At 45.0% G+C, this 18,982-nt stretch overlaps 1 protein-coding gene across 1 annotated transcript in view; it reads right to left on the bottom strand.

Moving 5' to 3' along the window:
- YME1L1 (YME1 like 1 ATPase) overlaps positions 1 to 18,982 on the bottom strand; it is a 169,584-nt gene that overhangs the window by 80,153 nt on the left and 70,449 nt on the right. The window contains exons 9-10 of the mRNA XM_033931421.1: positions 15,897 to 15,987; positions 3,248 to 3,400 (exon numbers count right to left, since the gene is read on the bottom strand). Of these exons, the coding sequence (XP_033787312.1) occupies positions 3,248 to 3,400; positions 15,897 to 15,987 (244 nt within the window). The remainder of the gene's footprint in view (positions 1 to 3,247; positions 3,401 to 15,896; positions 15,988 to 18,982) is intronic.

Raw genomic sequence — 18,982 nt, 5'->3', positions numbered from 1 at the left:
TGATTTTGTTAAAATTTTTAAAATGATAAATAAAGGAAGAAAAAAAAAAGGAAAAAAAAAAAAAAAGAAGAAAATGACAAATGGGCAGGAGACCCTGGCAAGCAAGTTATCAGAAGACAACCAGAACCTGGGATCAACAAAAGGTTGAAAAAACAATTTTATTTTCTGTTTTGTGATTACAATATTTATTTTGTTTACACCACAGAGCCAGTGTGGGGTTGGAGACGACGTAACACTATATTTCTACTAAGACTAAGCTTTAGCCACTTAGGGGTCCATTTATTAAGGTGCACATTTAGCGCATGCTAAATCAGTTAGCGTACCTTAATAAAAGGACCCCTAAGTTTCTTATTTAAAAATTTGGCCCGCGACTTAGCCTTTTTTCAGATTTTGGCCCCTTATGTGATTGAGTTTGACACCCCTGCTATAGGTGAAGTGGTTGGGTTCTCTAAACTCCCTCACATACCCTCCCCCTCAGCTTAAGCAAGCCTGGGTGAGCACCTGCCAATTCAGGGTCCACCGCCCTAGACAGAAAATCTACATTCCCATGATCTTGGCCTTCCCGATGTTGAATTTCAAAATCAAAGGCCTGGAGGTGCAGAAACCACCTCATCATTTGGGCATTGCTCAGGTTGTAAGCAGGGAGGGGCCTTAGGCACCAGAGCCAATCAAGGCCTTAGGCTCCTCCTAATGCATCCCAGGATATACCGTTCTGCCATTTTGAAGAGGCCAGAGGGAGACCAGTGGGCAACCCTCTGGCTGTTCTTCAGCGTTATCTGGCTGTTCTTCAGGTTCTTGCAGGGACTCCAGCAGCCTGCCAGCAGGAGGGAGTGGGCATCTCTCCTGCCCTTAATGACTGGGGGTGCAGAGGGAGGGCAGGGTACCCCAGTGGCAGGAGGGAGCGGACATCTCCTGCCAGTGCTGAAAGGGCATCAAACAGCTCTGTGGGGGGTGGGGGGAGGTCTTTTCTTTTTTTTTTTTTAATAGGGATTTTTTGAGGTGGACTCTGAGCCAATCAGCACTCAGGCACTGACCAGAAAGTAAGGATACAACAGCTGAGACTCTGTTGGAAACTTTTGCATGCAAACGTAGTGCAACAAGGTTAGAGAATCACTCAGAATGCTCGTTTTAATATTAATGACCTCGTTGTACTACCATTTTAATATTAATGACCTCATTGTACTACATTTGCATAGTACAATCGAAGGCTGCTAGGAAGCACAGTAAAGAGCAGAGTCAGCCATTCTGAGAATTGGCTGGTAAAATACTTGGATGCTAAATTGGCTAGGATTGCTTTTGCGTCCATTGTTAAATGCACGGTGAGTTTTGAGAATCTGGCCCTTAGTAGGGAAGTGCATTTGGTTACCTGTGCTACCAAGGAATCTACTTTGAGTTGAGCGGCCTGTGACCCTGCATCTCCTGACAGGGAAGGGCTTGCTCTGTGACAGTAAAGGCATACAGATAGACTTGTCAACGTCTGAGTCTCCTTCGGAAAGGTCCACTGCATGCAGGCCAAGCTGAGGTAAATGCACCCTAGGAGCCCAAACCCCCTTATATGCCTCCTGGTGAACTTCCTGACTTCCACTGGGGATCTTGCCCATCCAGATAAGCCCTCCACGTCAGATTACCAAATTCAGGAGAAAATTCTATATAAGGCAGCACCGAGTCTTCTTTAGATGACTCCAGCTTGCATTTCTTGGGCTCTGCTGCTTCCATGCTCCTGCATTGAGATGGATCGCCATTCTGGGGCTCTGGAAGGGATTTACTCTAAACTGATGGACCCCCCAACCATTCCTCATCTCTAGAGAGCAAAAGGGAGATTAAGCTGACCGCTTCCACCCCCTCCTTCATGTGCTGCACGGCACATGGCACTCTTCGAGTACCCATCCAGCGTAAACCTGGCATGGATTAGGGGTAAAGGAACCTGAGGACTCCATCCCAACCAGTTTTGAGGCAAAACAAGTTGATTGAAGGTTCTGGAGAACTAAATAAATTTTTTAAAAAACAGGAAATTCAAGATGGTCGCCACGGCAGCATTTTGGCGCCAAAAAAACAGCTCAAAAACTCTTTAAAATAAGAAATAGCGATTTTAGGATTTTGGAGGTGAGGAAACCTACGGGAAGGGGCAGAAACTTGGAAAAAAAAAGGTTTTAAATATCCCTCCCCGATATTCCCCAAAGGCTGTAAAGCATAGTTACTTACCTGTAACAGATGTTATCCAGGGACAGCAGGTAGATATTGTCACAAGGGTGATGTCATCCATGAAACCCGGCACAGACTGTCTAAAGTGAACTGTCACTTAAGAACTCAAAGACTGTCTGTACTGTGCATGCGCGGGTGCCTTCCTGCCTGCTGCCAGCTCGCAGGACCATCAGTTCAGTAACAAAGCAAAGAAGCCAACTAGGGGAGGCGGGTAAGTTGTAAGAATATCTGCTTGCTGTCCCTGGATAACACCTGTTACAGGTAAGTAACTGTGCTTTAGGCAAGCAGGCAGCATATTCTCACATATGGAGACTCCCCAGCTTCCTCAAACACCAGGAGCACTCAATCTGACTCAAAGTAATGCTCTCCTGGAGACATCCAAGTCTCTGCCTGTCTGAAATAACTGATCTCAAGAGTCAGGCCTGAGCATGGCGCATCAAGACCAGGGGGTAATCTAGGGCTTCAGGGAAGCTTTATCTTCCAAAAGGTTGGAGACAGACACTGACGCAGTGTGTAACAATCCTGATGCTCGAGGCCAGGAAACTGATCATAGTGAGTATTTATTTTGCACTAGAACATACAACAAATAAAATGTGGTTGGAAGGAGAAATTAAAACAAATTAAAGATGTAAATCTTGACTTATTTAAGGCAGTTTTATTTAAGCCTGTGGATAAAAATTCCATGCTACTATTTATTATACACATTCCAAATCTCTGCTTTATAGACACTAAATAAATAAGCTATGCAATACTACTACAAAATAAAGACCATATCAGAGACATCCTTGCTAAGCTATTCTGTTGCATATGCTTTTATATCTGTACATAGCTGGCTGTAAAATTTAAGTGAATGCTTAAAACAACTGGTATCATAAATATGCATCACTTCATACAAGCTATAATAATCCTGGTAACTAAGCTATGACTAGAACAAATATGAGTACTACATGTATTTCTATACTTATGCCTACTATTTAATTCAACTCTGAATGCAATAAAAACCCCTAAAAAGCTCACACAAATTTTTAAAGAAATGATGACATACTGAAAAGATTTCGGATACGACTGGCTCCCACACCAACAAACATTTCGTCAAACTCTGACCCAGAGGCATAATAGAAAGGAACATCTGCTTCCCCAGCTACAGCGCGAGCCAGAAGAGTTTTTCCTGTTCCAGGTGGTCCAACTAGGAGAATACCTGAAAGAACGAAAGATTAGGTTCTTACTTTTGCTAATCTTCTTTCTTGTAAATCCACACTCTATTCCTGGACAAGTGGGTTATGCATCTATGGTCGCCAGACAGCTTACGGGGAAGCCTTATTTACAGTGTTTTCAGCCCCTCCCCTCTTACCTCAGGAGTGCCCCCTGGAATCCAATTTGTCTAAAAGCAGACAGTAACCTGTAGAGGACACAGACAAAGGGAGGGGTATGGGAAAAGTCCACAATAAATAAGTCTAATCTGTTCATAATATGAAATATAACAATCAGAAACAAGTGAAACAGGCTAACAAACAGTATAAACCTGAAAACTGTGCTATAAGGAGAGACAGCCTGCACTAATGAAAGGGGGCGCTAAAACAAAAGACCCCCAAGGCCAAGTACAAAAACATGCTCGGATGGTACTCTTAGAAAGGCTTGTCAGTAAACCAGAAATCCAGCTTACCTGTACTTGTTAAGGCAGACAACCAGCGAATCAGCAATTCCCAGGGTGGGTTCCATGAATAGAGTGTAAATTTACAAGAAAGAAGATTAGCAAAGGTAAGAAACTAAATTTTCATTCTTGTACAATTCCGCTTTATTCCTGAACTGATGAGTCTGATGCCAAAATGGAGGAACCAAAAGTAGTATCCTGCTAGGCTGCCACATCGATCCTGTAAAATCTAGTGAAAGAATGCAAAAGAGGACCATGTAGCAGCCCTGAAAATCTCCTCCAAAGAGATCGCTGAAGACTGCCCAAGAGGAAGAGATCTCTCTGGTAGATTGAGCCCACACCGAAAGGGGGGAGGGGGCTTTCTTGTCAGCCGCAATGTAGGCAGAAGAAATAGCCACATGGGTCCAAATGGTAGATGGTAGAAATGGTAGATTTCGAAGCAGGCCTGTCCTTTTGGGCAGGTCCCACCAGTACGAACAGATGGTCGGAGACCTGGAATTCGTTTGTGACCTCCAGATACTATAACAAGACCCTATAAACATCTAACAATTGCAACACCTGGTCTCGTGCACTCGAACCAGAGGGAGTAAAAGTAACTTTAGTGGGGGATGGAGCCTCAGCGTACCCCTCAAGAACCAAATGACATCTGGATGTACAGCCAAGGAGCTTCTCAGAGGCTTGGGACCCAGGCAGGCGAGACCGGCAAGCTGAACCTGAAGAGAAACCACAGCCAGTCCCTTTGCCAGTCCGTCCTGAAAGAACTCCAGTATCAGAGGTAGCATGGAATGTTGCTACTCTTTGGGTTTTGGCTAGGTGCTAGTGACCTGGATTGGCCACTGTAAGAACGGGCTAATGGGCTTGATGGATCATTGGGCTGACTCAGTAAGGCTATTCTTATGTTATACCAAAGGTACAGATGGATCAACATTTTTGTGGACACATCATGCTTGATAACATCTCCAAGCTTTTGCATAAGCCGCCACAGTTGACTTTTTTTGCTGCGGAAAAGCATGGTGATCATGGCTGAAGAATAGCCCTTCAGACTAAATTCACACACTCAATAGCCAGGCCGAAAGACTAAAGCGGTCTGGCTCCTGAAGCACAATTGGGCCCTGCATGAAAAGACAGGGATGACAAGGAAGTCCGAGACCCTGATCCCGTTGCAAAAGAATCAGATCAGAGTACCATGAACGCCTCAGCCTGTCGAGCACTAAGAATCACCCGATCCCTGTAAACCACAATCCGCCACAATAGACTGATCATAGATCATGGATGAAAGACTAAAAAAGACCCACCAGTGGCCAAGGCTGCACCAGCGCATTCAAGCCTTTGCTGATGGCTTTGCGACTGTGACTGAAAAATCGATTTGTCTTCTTGTTGACCACTGATACCTTGAGATTGAATGTGGGATGACTCCAGTGCTCCACTATGCAGTTGAATGCCCTTCAGACAGAGACTACTTCCCAGGGTCCAGAGTGTGATGACTGAGATAATCCGCCTGGACCACCCACTCAGATAATCAGTCATCAGGATCACCCACTCAGAGATCCGGAGGGGAAGCGCCCTGGAAAAGGAGAGGGGACTCAACCATCAGGCTAGACTATTCCGAGCCTCTGCCAGCAAGGGTAGACGAGCATGCAACAGGTCTTGTAATGAACTCCAGCGGGAGATAAGTGCATCCTGCAAGGGACACAGGTGAGCCTTGGCCCAAGGAACCAAATCGATGGTCACCACCATTGACCCCATGACCTGAAGATACTGCCAGGCCGTTGGCCAGAAAAGCCCTGATTAGCTGGCGGAGCTTCACCTAGCGTGTAGTCGGCAGGAACACCTTGTTCATACCCATGTGGAATCGAACTCCCAAGTATTCCAAGTCCTGTGTTGGTTTGAGGTGACTCTTTTGAAGTTGATCACCCAGCCCAGGTGCTGAAGCAGTTGGACAATCTGCGACCACCTGAAGCCCCTCAGACTCTAACGGGGCTCTGATCAACCAGTCATCTAGATACGGTTGGACCAGGACTCCTTGGGTCCGCAGGCAAGCCACCATCACCACTTTGGAGAAGGTTCTGGGCACTGTCATCAGCCCAAAGGGCAGCTCCACAAACTGATAATGCTTCTACAGTACATGGAACTTCAAGTATCTCCTGTGCTCCGGCAAGATGGAAATATGGAGATAAGCCTCCGTCAGGTCCAGAGTAGAGGTCTGCACGGGAACGGGGATCGCGGGAATCCCGCGGGTATCCCCCCTAACCCACTGGACTCCAACGGGGACCTCCCTCTGGCCCACGGGACTCCCACGGGGACCCCCCTCTAGCAAACGGGACTCCCATGGGGATGGTAGGCTTTGGAAGCAGGGTTCGTCCATATAATATAATGGACACGTCAGCCTTAGTAAAAGAGGGGATTTATAAGTTAATTACCTGAACAGAAAACAAAAAAAAGGGTTCCACCAAAGAGATTCCACAAGGAAAACGGCAGTACAAACACAAAAGAAACTGGAATTGATGATCCTGTCAGAAGTAATTGCTGCTTTTTATGGGGACAGGCGGGGATAGAGGTAATTCCTTGCGGGGATGGGTGGGGACGGAGAGGATCCTGGTGGGGACGGGTGGGATTTCTGTCCCCGTGCAACTCTCTAGTCCAGAGAAGCTAAGAATTCTCCCAGAGCCACAGGGGCATTGACTTCTTTCAAGACACCTGGAACGCGCTTCCCAGAGAGGTGATAAGGGATTGGATGACTTCCTGGAAGCGAAGGGAATAACAGGGTACAGATAGAGGTTTACCTTACAGGACACTGAGCAAATAGGGTATGGACATTTTAGGTTAGGTAGGGAACACTTTCCACGGGAGCGGACTGCCGGGCACGATGGACCCCTGGTCTGACCCGGCAGAGGCAATGCCAAATAGACTTAAGTCCAGGATCGGCCTTCAGTTTTCGGAGTCTCTCTCTGATTCAGACATTCAAATACCTTTCAAATATTTGAACGTCTGAATTCATATCTCTCCTTTCCTCTAAGGTATATATATATATTCAGGGCTTCCAGTATATAGAGTATCTGCCGGAGTCTGTGTTGTGTTCTGGAACAGCTCTATGGTTGCAATGTCCAGCAATCGATGGACCATGGCATTCACCCAGGCCGCCTTTTCTGGCCCCTCTGCAGGAGAATTCAGATAAAACTCATCCAGAGATGATAAAACTTGAGCTTATAGCCGTCAAAGAACCTCCAGAACCCAATGGTCTGAGGTGAGGCTTTCCACTGCCAGAAAAGCTGAGAGTCGCCCCTTGATTTGAGGAGCAGCAGCTAGAGATCTGGCATCGGAACTGTCTCTTAGAGGCTGCTGGCACCAGAAGCCACTGAACCTCTGTTTGACTGATTGAGAAGAACGCTGTCCTGAGGAGCCTCCATAGTACCGACAGGAACATCTGAAGGGGCAAAAGCTAGGGTACCTCGATCCCATAGGAGGTCGGGTCTATTATCTGGAAAGGACTTAGGTTTACCATCTTTCAAACTAGCCATACAATTATCTAAGCCTCAATTGCCCTCTGAAAGGCAATCTGTTCAGGATTGCCTTAGATGACAAGTCACCAGACCACTGACGGATCCACAACATCCTGTGCGCTGAAATAGAATAGGCCGACAGCTTGCCAAACACTTTGAATATGTCGTACAAGGCATCTGAAATCAGAAAGGCGAGATCCTGGCTCATGATAGTATCAGGATCATGGCGGAGCATAGAATGACCAGCTCTGGCCACAAAAGCAGCCACCGCCACCTTCAACCTGGCAGTCATCGAGTTAAATAGGCACTTGAAGACAAAATCCACTCTATGGTCCTGAGCATCCTTCAACACTACTGCTGTGGAGAGAAGTGTGCTTAGTAACCTGCGCCACCGAAGAATCTACTTTTGGGGAACACAAAACGCTGGTTAAAGACATCTGCCATCGGCGAAAGCTTGGAGAAAACTCTGGCGCATTTCAAGGGAATCTCAGGCACCTCCCAAATGTCCGTGAGCATCTTGACTATGTCTGGATGTTCAGGGAAGGTGGCAGACTGCAGTTTTTCATTATTCATAAGGGAGCATGCTGCAGAAGCAGACTGATCAACCTCCAACTTCAGAGATCAAATCAACCAGATTCAGGGGTTTGAAAAATCTCCGCACCGTGGAATCCTCACCCAGATTCGGGAGCCCTCCTGGATCTTGATGATCCACAAACATTGCAACATCCTCCACGGGAGTAGTGCCAGCCTGAGTGAGTAAAGGCATGGTCAGTGCATCCAGGTCATCCACGGGATCCTTCAGCACCACAGCCTTGGACACTTCGAGGAAAATGGGCTTTGCACCCTTGGCCTGGGAAAGGGGGACCCCCGTAGCCAGAGTGGATGCATGAAGAGATGCAGAAGTGCCTTTTTCTTTGCCAAATAAGTTTGAAAAAATAAATTCTGGGAGAAACCCAACATTCGGGGTGGGAGCCGGTAGAGAATGAAACGGGGACAAATTTTTCCCCATCTCCTCAGGAACTCAATTTCCCTAACCCATCCCTGCAAGTTTTGTTGCTGTCCCTGTCCCATTCCTGTAAGCTCAGCCTTAACTGCACAAACCTTGAACACTTATGATTTTAAAATGTTTGAGGCTTGTGCAGATGAGGACAGAGCTTACAGGAATGGGGCAGGGACAGGAAAAGAATTCGCCGGGACAGGAAAATGAGTTCCCGCAGGGATGGGGAAAAAGTTGGATCCTGCAGCTCCTTCTTAAACTTTTGGAGGACTTGTGAGCTTTGGACAACAAATTATGGCTGCATTTCGCCGGGGCCACAAGGTTGCTATCCATGGGGCCCCTTTTGATTTTTTAGGGTGCCCTTGGCCAGAAAGAGCGGAAGAACTCCTTTCAGAGGTTGAGGGAACTTGAACCAATAAGATTTCACCCCTTACCACAATGCAGTGCAGGTGGAACACGGCCGCTCATTGGGCAGCCATCTACTGCAAATAGGGCATGAATCCAAAGAATCCTGTCCTGGGGAGTCCATCTGAGTGGTTTTCTTGCAAAAACGAAGCTTGCAGAGGCCAAAAATAACAATTAAAATTGGAAAAATCCAAGATGGCTGCCACAGGTGCAATTTTCAATAAGAGGCATCTCAGGAAAAGCATGGGAACCCCCAGAACACGGTGGTTTGGGGATTTTAGGGTTGGGGTTAGGGCTCACTCCCAAACTACCCAAAATCCACTTTTGGAGACCCCCCAGAATTGCTAAAAACAAGCTGTTAGCTCTGTATTCACATGCCATAAGGTGCTGGAACTTGCAGGAAAGGAAGTTGAAACAGCTTACAGAAAGATCCTCTGCCCGAACAAGCATGTAAACTGGTCTGCTGGCCTTTTGACTGCACTACTGGCCCAACTCCAATGGCCAGATGCGACCTGGCGGAGGAATGCAGTCATCTCCGCACCGGGCGCACTTCCACAGAGCAACACAGCTGTGTTCCAACCCACTAGCGGATGAACCTGGGATGGGCAAGCTCCAAGGCAACAATCCCTGATCCCCGATTTGAAAATGCAGGCTATCCAGAGGGTGGACTGCAAGGCAGCCAACCCCCTGGAAATAGACTTTCTGCAAAGTCTGTGATCTCCCGCAGTCAGAGCTATCTGCAGCACAAGGGTGTGAATCGTGATCAAAAGACTGCGTTTAAAGAAAAATATAAACACGAGCAGAAAAGACTAGCTCCTACTACCTGGTTTGTAAGAATGCAACTGGATTCCTGGGGACACTCCTGAGGTAAGAGGGGAGGGGCTGAAAACACTATGCAAATCAAGCGACCATAGATGCATAACCCACTTGTCCAGGAATAGAGCGGGATTGTACAATTTTACAGGCCTGTGTGTCAAATACTCCTGTACAATACAATTAATCATGCTCAGTTACAACAAAGCACACTTACTTGTAACAGGTACTATCCAGGGACAGCAGGAAGATATTCTCACAGATGGGTGATATCATCCACGGAGCCCCAGGACAAATAGTACAAAAGTGTACTGTCACTTTAAACTTCTTCAAAAGTCTTAAGGTTGCCCATACCGTGCATGCGCTGGTACCTTCCTGCTTGACATCGGCTCATGGGAACATCAGTCCTGTGAAAAAGCCAACTAGGGAATGTGGGAGGGTTGTGAGAATATCTGCCTGCTGTCCCTGGATAACACGTTACACAAAAGCAACTGCACTTTATCCCAGGACAAACAGGCAACATATTCTCACCGATGGGACTCCCTAGCTACTTCAAAAGGGATGGAGAGAAGTTGGCACTTACATGGAGAATAAATTTTATAGAACTGCTTGGCTATCCAACTATTCTGCCTGGAATGATTCTCCAAACAATAGGACGTGAATGTATGAATAGAGGATCAGGTTGCAACTTTACAAATGTCCTGAATGGAATTGGAATGTAGATAAGCTACTGAAGTTGCAATTACTCTAACTTTATGTGCTCTGAGATGACCTTCCAGCGGCAGCCCAGTCTGAACAAAGCAGAAGGAGATGCAGACCGCCAACCATGTAGAGATTGTTATCTTGATTACCGGAGTTCCTAGTCTGTTAGAATTGAATGACAGGAACAGTTGAGAGGAAGTTCTAGGAGTCTTGGCATGATTCAGGTAGTAAACTAAAGCACATTTACAGTCCAATGTGTGGAATGCAGCTCCACTTGGATGAGAATGTGGTCTTGGGAAGAAAGCAGGTAGAACTATAAGCTGGTTGAAATGAAATTCCGAGATTACTTATGGTAGGGATTTGGGATGAATGTAAAGGGCAACTACCATTATACATTGGTGTATAGGGTGGATCTGAGACAAGAGCTTGTAGTTCACGAACCCGGAGTGCAAAAGTGATGCAGATTAAGAAAACTACTTCCCAAGTGAGGTGCTTGAGAGGTAAAGTCTCAAGAGGTTCAAACGGAGGCTTCATCAAAGTGGAGAGTACAACAGTGAGGTACCAAGGGACAGGAGGTTTGGAATGAAGTAGGCCTTTCATGAACTTGGAAACCAATGAGTGTGTAGTCAGAGGTTTATTGTTCAGAGGTATATGAAAAGCACCGATAACACAGAGATGCACTCTTACTGAAGTTGTCTTTAGACCAGAGTTGGAGAGATGTAAAAGGTAATCCAGAACTGATAACAGAGGACTTGTGTTCAGAAGTAATGCATGTTTGTGATACTAAAGAGTAAAACGAGTACACTTGAAACAGTAAGAGCATTGTGTAGATAGTTTTCTGGAAGCATCTATTATTGCTAAAACTGGAGCTGAAAGAGAGAATTCATCTATCCGTTGGGAGAGAGATACCACGCTGTGAGTGTTAAAGAATATAGATTGGGATGGAGAAGGCACCCTTCGTTCTGAGTCAGCAAATTTGGAAAAATGTTCAGTGGAATAGGTTCCCTTACACTGAGTTGAAAGAGAAGGGGAAACAAGAGTTGTCTTGGCCACCTTGGAGCTATCATCATGGTGGCTGGTTTCTACCGCAATTTGAACAGTCTTCCCTATTAGAGGAATTGGAAGAAAAGCATAGAGAAACTTATTTGTCCAGTCTAAGAGGAAAGCATCTGCCTCTAGATGAGGAGCATAGAATCTGGAACAGAAGTGTGGAAGTTTGTGATTGCTAGGAGACATGAAGAGATCTATTTCTGAGGTTCCCTAGATTGACAAGATCTGATGAAATACAGCTGAGCTGAGCGACGACTCTTGAGGTTGAAGGAATCTGCTTAGTCTGTCTGCCAGAGTGCTGTGTTTGCCTGCTAGATATACAACCTTGAGAAACATGTGCGCCATTGCCCAATTCCATATCTGTATTGCTTCACGGCAGAGGCAGTCCCTTGGTGTCTGTTCATAGTCCAAGGCATCAAATAGTTCTGCTCTGGGTTCAGACTCTGATTCCATTTCTACTGGAAGATCCTGACCCATCTGTCATATGAATTTTGTGAATGACAAACTCTCTGGAAGTGAGTGTGGCACAGTGGTTAGAGCTACATCCTCAGCACCCTGAGGTTATGCTGCTCCTTGTGAACCTGGGCAAGTCACTTAATCCTTGTGATCCTGGGCAAGTCACCTAATACTTGTGAGCCCACCAGGGTAGATAGGGAAAATGCTTGAAGTACCTGTATGTAAAACCGCTTTGATATGGTTGTATAACTACAAAATGGCTGTATACAAGTCACAATCCCATCTCCTGCGTGGTGGTGGTGGTGATGGGTCAGAAAAAAGGCCATATGATTCTTCGGCCATATGATCTGGGCCCTCAGAAAAGGTGTGGTGGGATAAATCGGAGTTATAGTTCTCAATATCTTGTGGAGGTGTTAAAGATCTTCTGGATGAGCGTTGATGTGAAGAACATCTGCTTTGTTGATGATGTGAGCATCTAGAAGAACTCCTAGAGCATTGACGGTGCCAGTCTGACGTTGAGTGATAAGTTGAGTTCCGACGCCTTGATGCTCCGGTTGTTGATCAGCGTCTGTGGGGAGTGAGTGAACTGGTCCTCAAGGCCCTTGTGGAGTGATGCTGAGGCTGGGCCAGTACTGGTGGTGTCACAGTAGTGGCATGAGCTGCCTGTGGCTACAGCTTTGAAGTCAACTCCCTCTGCAGTAGCTCTCAAATTTGCAGCGTTCCTGTGGTGGCCATTGGTACAGTAGATGGCAGAGGGTGTCTAGGCATTAGTGAACTTGATGAAGGGACACCACTTGTAGGGAAAGACAGCGAATTTCTTGGTGTCGACGCTTGGAGTGTGTCGGAGTATGTTTGGGGTGTGTCAATGGAGTGGATGCCTGAAGAGAGTCCACTGCTTGTCGGGAAGCATGCTTGAGCTTCTTAGCTTTCTTACTAGGCATCTCAGATGGAGGCAAAGGAGACAGTCGACATCAAGCAGGGAGTCAGTGCTGGCTTCGATGCCAATGTAGGTTCAATGTCTGAAGGGGTGGATATCCTCGATGCTCCCGACGACAAACCTTAAGAGCTTTTTGTGCTGGAGCTGTCTAGCCTTTCAGGGATTTTTTTTGTAACTGGCGGCAATGTTTACAAGACTCCACACCATGGTCAGGGCCTAGACACTGAAGGCACCAATTGTGCAAGTCAGTGCCCGAAATGGTCCTATTGCAACAAATGCACCACTTGAATCCCTTGGAATGCTTGGATATTGAGTAAGAAACGTTGAGGCAAAGTTGAAAGACTAAAGGGTCCAATGGGAGTTGAGTAGAAGATATACCGAAAAAGATTTGATACCTCTAGCCTGAAATCAAGCTCCACGGGGCCTGAAGGCCCAAAATCCAAACAAGGGGAAAATTAAAAGGAAGAAAAAAATATGAAAAGAAAAATTAACTACTGAATAAAATAAACTCTGGAAGGCACAAAAGGTAACAGTTTGACACGCTGCGGATAATAAGAAAAAGGGCTTCTCGGCTCCATGGAAAACTGAGAACTGATGGTCCTCAGTAGATGTCGGGCGGGAAAGCACCAGTGGATGTATGATATGGGCAGTCTCAACACTTTAGAAGAAATTTAAAGTGACAATACACTTTTGCAATGTCCATACCGGGGCTTCATGGATGAAGTCACCCATCTGTGAGAATATGCTGCCTGCCTGGGATAAACTTTATTTATTTATTTAGATTTATATACTGTCCTCCCCAAAGAGCTCAGAATGGGTTACAGTTTATATTCACAGTGTTACAATATAGGGTTTACATACAGTGTGTGCAATATATCTTCATATACGTAGGATTATTTACTGATGCTGGTGAAGGGTTGAGGGAATAACTAGGCAAAAAGGTAGTTTTTTACAGCTTTACTAAAGTTAAGAAGTCCTTTAAAGGCTCTGGAATGAAGAGGTAGGCTGTTCCAGAGATTTGGTAAGAAATGGGAATAGGATCGTTTCCAGGCAGACTGGAGTTGGAGGGAGTGTCCTGATGGTGTATTTAAGGTGTATTTCATCTTGGGAGCATAGCATTCTCTTTGGGGTGTAGAGAGAATATTTGTCTGAGAAGTATTTGAGTGTCATGTTGTAGAGGGTGGATTTATATGCCAACACTAGGCCTTTGAAAACGCAGTGTTTGGTTATGGGCAACCAGTGGGCCGATATCAGTGCTGGGGAGACTGGGTCATGGGCTTGTAGTTTTTACAGTAGTCTTATTGCTTTATAAAAGGAAAATGTACTAAACAGGCTAGGTTTTAAACTGTTTATTTAAGACACAAAATAATAATAAAAAAGTCAGTACATTTCTGCCAATCTGAACCATGCAAGATACAATATCACGTACTGGTTGGTATTGGATAAGCCAATACCCCTTCTTAGGAAAGGCTTTCTTCCTAAGATTCTTTCTATGACTGCTCCTTTCAGTCTTTGCCTCAGTCAGCTGGCAAGCAATAACAGATCTCCATGCTACTGGCCTCACTGAGTATTCCCATGGGGTTGAAGAAGGTTGTGTGAAACCTGATTAACAGAGGTCTAGTCACAAAGTCTAACCATATATTCTTTTGTCTCTGGTTCTCTAACTGCAACATAGGATGGAAATGACACAGAGCTGTGAACTGAATTTTCAGGTCCAAAATAGCCTGTGGTTAGCTGGGTTGTCCCAAGCTGTTCTTTTCAGTAGAACTCAGGGCATGACAGCTAAAATATAACTTTTATTCATTTTTGAAAGAAAATGGAGGGCAAAAAGATGACTAAGAATCACCCTTATTCACTCTGTTGGAACCTATCCACACTAACTGCTGTTAGTGATCCGTAACCTACTGCTAAAATCATCTGTAGTACCTGAAGACTGGAGGGTGGCTAATGTTACGCCAATTTTTAAAAAGGGTTCCAGGGGCGATCTGGGGAATTACAAACTGGTGAGCCTGACTTCAGTGCCAGGAAAAAAAGTTGAAACCATTATAAAAAAATAAAATTAAGGAACACATAGACAAGCATGGTTTAATGGGACAGAGTCAGCATTGGCTCAGCCAAGGGAGGTCTTGCCTCACCTATTTGCTGCATTGCTTTGAAGGTGTGAATATACATGTGTATAAAGGTGAGCAAGTTAATATAGTGTATCTAGATTTTCAGAAAGCTTTTGAGAGGTTCCTGAGAGAATTAAAGAGTCATGGGACAGGAAACAATGTTTTGTTGTGGGTTAGGAATTGGTTACTGAACAGAAAATAGAGGGTATGATTAAATGGCCATTTTTCTCAATGGAGGAGGACAAATAGTAGAGTACCACAAGAATATGTATTGGGACCATAGCTATTTAACATATTTATAAGCATATAAACACTATGGGCTCTTTTTACTAAGGTGCGCTAGCGTTTTTAGCGCACACAGCAGATTAGTGCACGCTAACCCCACGCTACGTGGCTGGAACTAACGCCAGCTCAATGCTGGCCTTAGCGTTTAACACACACGACATTGTAGCGCGCGCTATTCCGCAAGTTAATGCCCTAACACAGCTTAGTAAAAGGAGCCCTATGAGATCAAATAACTTTGCAATATCCGCACCATCCCTCTGGAATTTCATACCCGTGAAGAAAAATCCTTATCTCATTTTAAGGCAAAATTAAAAACATTCCTATTCCAGGACGCCTTTGAAACTTAAGTGCCCTTATAAGGGCTAAATTCTTAATCTTTTACTTTTTTCTTGAAAAATTTACTTCCCCACCTAATGTTTGCCCCCGATTTGTTCTTCTTTCCTATCAAATATTGTAGGTCTCCCCTCTTTACCTTTCGTTTCTGTCTGTCTTAGATTGCAGTCTTTTGTTTACTAACCTCCCCTGTTGTCACATCATGCAGTTTTTTAACCTTGATTCTTTTAAATGTAAGAAGTTTACTGTTTTTATTTTTGTACACCGCTCAGAAGTCCGATTGAGCAGTATAAGAAATTTTAAATAAACTTGGAATGACTGAGATGATTAAATGTGCAGATCACACTCCATTCTATACCCATACCTTAATAACCCACTCATCCCCCTTATCCCAACAAACCTTTCCCAACAATAACCATAGTGTTTTAATTCATTTCTTATTTGAATGACTTACCCTTAGGGAGTTTTCCTCCTAGTACAGTAAATTTCTGTGGATTTTTCAAAAATTCTACAACCTCCTGCAACTCTTGCTTTGCTTCTTCTATCTGTACATAAAAAAATATTATTTTGAGTCTTAAAGAACTTTATATATTAATCCATCACCATCCACATACTACTGTATATTCAATGATGTCAATGGCATATTAGTACATGAAGAGAATATTAATATTAGAAATATGAGCTAAAGACAACACAGCATCAAGCTTCTTTTATATATAACTAAACCTAAATATCTGACAAGCTCATAATTGAAAAAAATTAAAAAATAATAAAAAAAAATAAAAATCAGGCAAAAAGCACCTATCTTCTTAGGCAAGTTTCTACACATGATGCAACATGGCACTTAATGTCAAATTAGGCGTATTTAGGGGTGGAGAAGGATTTAGGTGCTGCTAGGCGCAATTCTCTAAAGGACTTGGGTGCCTATAAGGTAGGTCTTTAAACCCTGGCCTATATTAAAGGTGCCTAACTCCTGCCTCCACATATCCTCTCCATGAGAGCAGGGGGCAAGAAACACAGCCTTCGCCCTGAAACCCGGAGGAGTTTTACTCAGGATACATCAGCCTGCACTTAAACCCCTGACAAGGTCAACAGGATAAGACTCTCGCATTTTAAGCAGGTAAACAGCAGTCCTGGCTGGGTAAATACATTGGTGAAACTATGTTGTCTTAAGGTGCATTTCGAAAATAAATTAAGTCAGCGCTGTTTGACAAATTCATTTCCTAAATGTGGGTACTATTGTTAGCAAAACTCCATATTAAGTATATTTAAGAAACTTGTTGTATTTTTAACTATTTGTATTTTGCTGATTATCCAGCCTTCTTCTGTGTAAACTGCTTAGAAATCATTTGGTTATGCCGGTATAGAAGAATAAATTTATGTTATGTTATGTAATGTAATGGACCCTGAGTCCAGGAAAGGTGGCACACAGAAGGCTGGCTCTACAGATCCACCAAAGTTTCTCAGAGAAGCAACAGTCTGGCTCCACGGGACTGTGTCCTTTCCTCTGACAAGTGGACCACTGCAAAGGGGTTTCAAGGCATTCAAAGGAAATATTTTTAAAACCAATAGGAGGAACATTTTTTTCACTCAGAGAATAGTTAAGCTCTGGAACACGTTGCGGATAGCGTAGCTGGTTTTAAGAAAGGTTTGGATAAATTCCTGGAGGAAAAGTCCATAGTCTGTTATTAAGACATGAGGGAAGCCTCTGCTTGCCCTGGATCAGTAGGATGGAATATTGTTATTCCTTGGGTTTTGGCCAGGTACTAGCAACCTGGATTGGCCACCATGAGAACAGGCTACTGGGCTTGATGGACCATTGGGCTGACTCAGTAAGGCTATTCTTATGTTCTTATGAAAAGATGAATTTTAAGCAAAAAAAATAAGAAAAATATGCAGAGAACATCCAAAAGACTTCTGCATGGAATGCTTGCAGAAATTGAAAATTACAGGGGGCTCTAACTCTCTCTGAGGTGAGAGGAGCATATGTTCAGAAAAGTGTTTGAATTTCTGCAACTCCTGGATTGCGGGAATGGATTGAATATCTAGCGTACTGAATCTGAAGGGATGTAACAAAAAAGTTAACTATGTCATTCAATGGCAAAACAGCTCAGAAAATACATAGGATTTTGTGACTTCATTAATTACTGGGAATGACCTTCATTTAGGAAAGCTGACTTTGTTTTGATTACTGTCATATTATATGACAGGTTGAGGTATTTAAAAAAACAAACAAAAACCTTCTCCGTCTTGCTTCGATAACATTACACACAATACCTGTATCATTGACAAATTCATGCAGTAGTTTATATAGACACTTTTTGTGAATCAGATATAATAAAGCCTTATCGGACATGTGCAATGGGAAATTCGCGCATCCGTGGTGCCGCATGAGCAGTAGGAATGACTGTTTCCGACGCATGCACCACGTTTCCACAGCAACATAGGAGAAGCGCGGAGGTTTTCTTCAGCTGAGCAGTTTCTGACACTTCCCCTATCGCTAGTGTGTGGCAGTCTTAGTTGCAGCAGCCGGCAGCGGTGGCTGACCGCTGGCACAGACAGTAGGTAGGTAGCAATTGCGGGGGCCGTTAAGGGTGGGGCAGGCATCGGCTTTTGGTGCTGGAGGGAAGGAGTCATGCAGGCAGGCTGGCTTTAGCGTGGCAGAGAGGGAGGGAGGTAGGCTGGCTAGCTTCGGGGGAGGGGTGTGTGACAAAGGCTGGAAGGCAGTGGGGGGGACATAGGAAGGAGCACTGGGGGCACTAAGGACATGGGAAAGAGGCACTGGGGACACTAAGGACATGGGAAGCGGCACTAAGGACATAGGAAGAAGGCACTGGGGCACTAAGGACATGGGAAGGAGGCAATGGGGTCACTAAGGACATGGGAAGGGGCACTAAAAACATAGGAAGGAGGTACTGGGGCACTAAGGACATGGAATGAGGTACTGGGGCAGTAAAACATAGGAAGGGGCACTAAGGACATAGGATGGAGGCACTGGGGGCAGTAAGACATAGGAAGGGGCACTAAGGACATAGGAAGGAGGCACTGGGGGTAGTAAGGACATAGGAAGGGCCACTAAGGACATGGGAAGGAGGCAATGGGGGCACTAAGGACATAGGAAGGGGCACTAAGGAATTAGGAAGGAGGCACTGGGGGCAGTAAGGACATAGGAAGAAGGCACTGGGGCACTAAGGACATGGGAAGGAGGCAATGGGGTCACTAAGGACATGGGAAGGGGCACTAAAAACATAGGAAGGAGGTACTGGGGCACTAAGGACATGGAATGAGGTACTGGGGGCAGTAAAACATAGGAAGGGGCACTAAGGACATAGGATGGAGGCACTGGGGGCAGTAAGACATAGGAAGGGGCACTAAGGACATAGGAAGGAGGCACTGGGGGTAGTAAGGACATAGGAAGGGCCACTAAGGACATGGGAAGGAGGCAGTGGGGGCACTAAGGACATAGGAAGGGGCACTAAGGAATTAGGAAGGAGGCACTGGGGGCAGTAAGGACATAGGAAAGTCCACTAAGGAGATAGG

This window comes from Geotrypetes seraphini, chromosome 2, assembly GCF_902459505.1.
Source record: "Geotrypetes seraphini chromosome 2, aGeoSer1.1, whole genome shotgun sequence".
In the NCBI taxonomy this organism is placed as follows: Eukaryota; Metazoa; Chordata; class Amphibia; order Gymnophiona; family Dermophiidae; genus Geotrypetes; species Geotrypetes seraphini.
The sequence above is the reverse complement of the archived record's forward strand: the minus strand, read 5'-3'. Positions and strand labels throughout refer to the sequence as shown.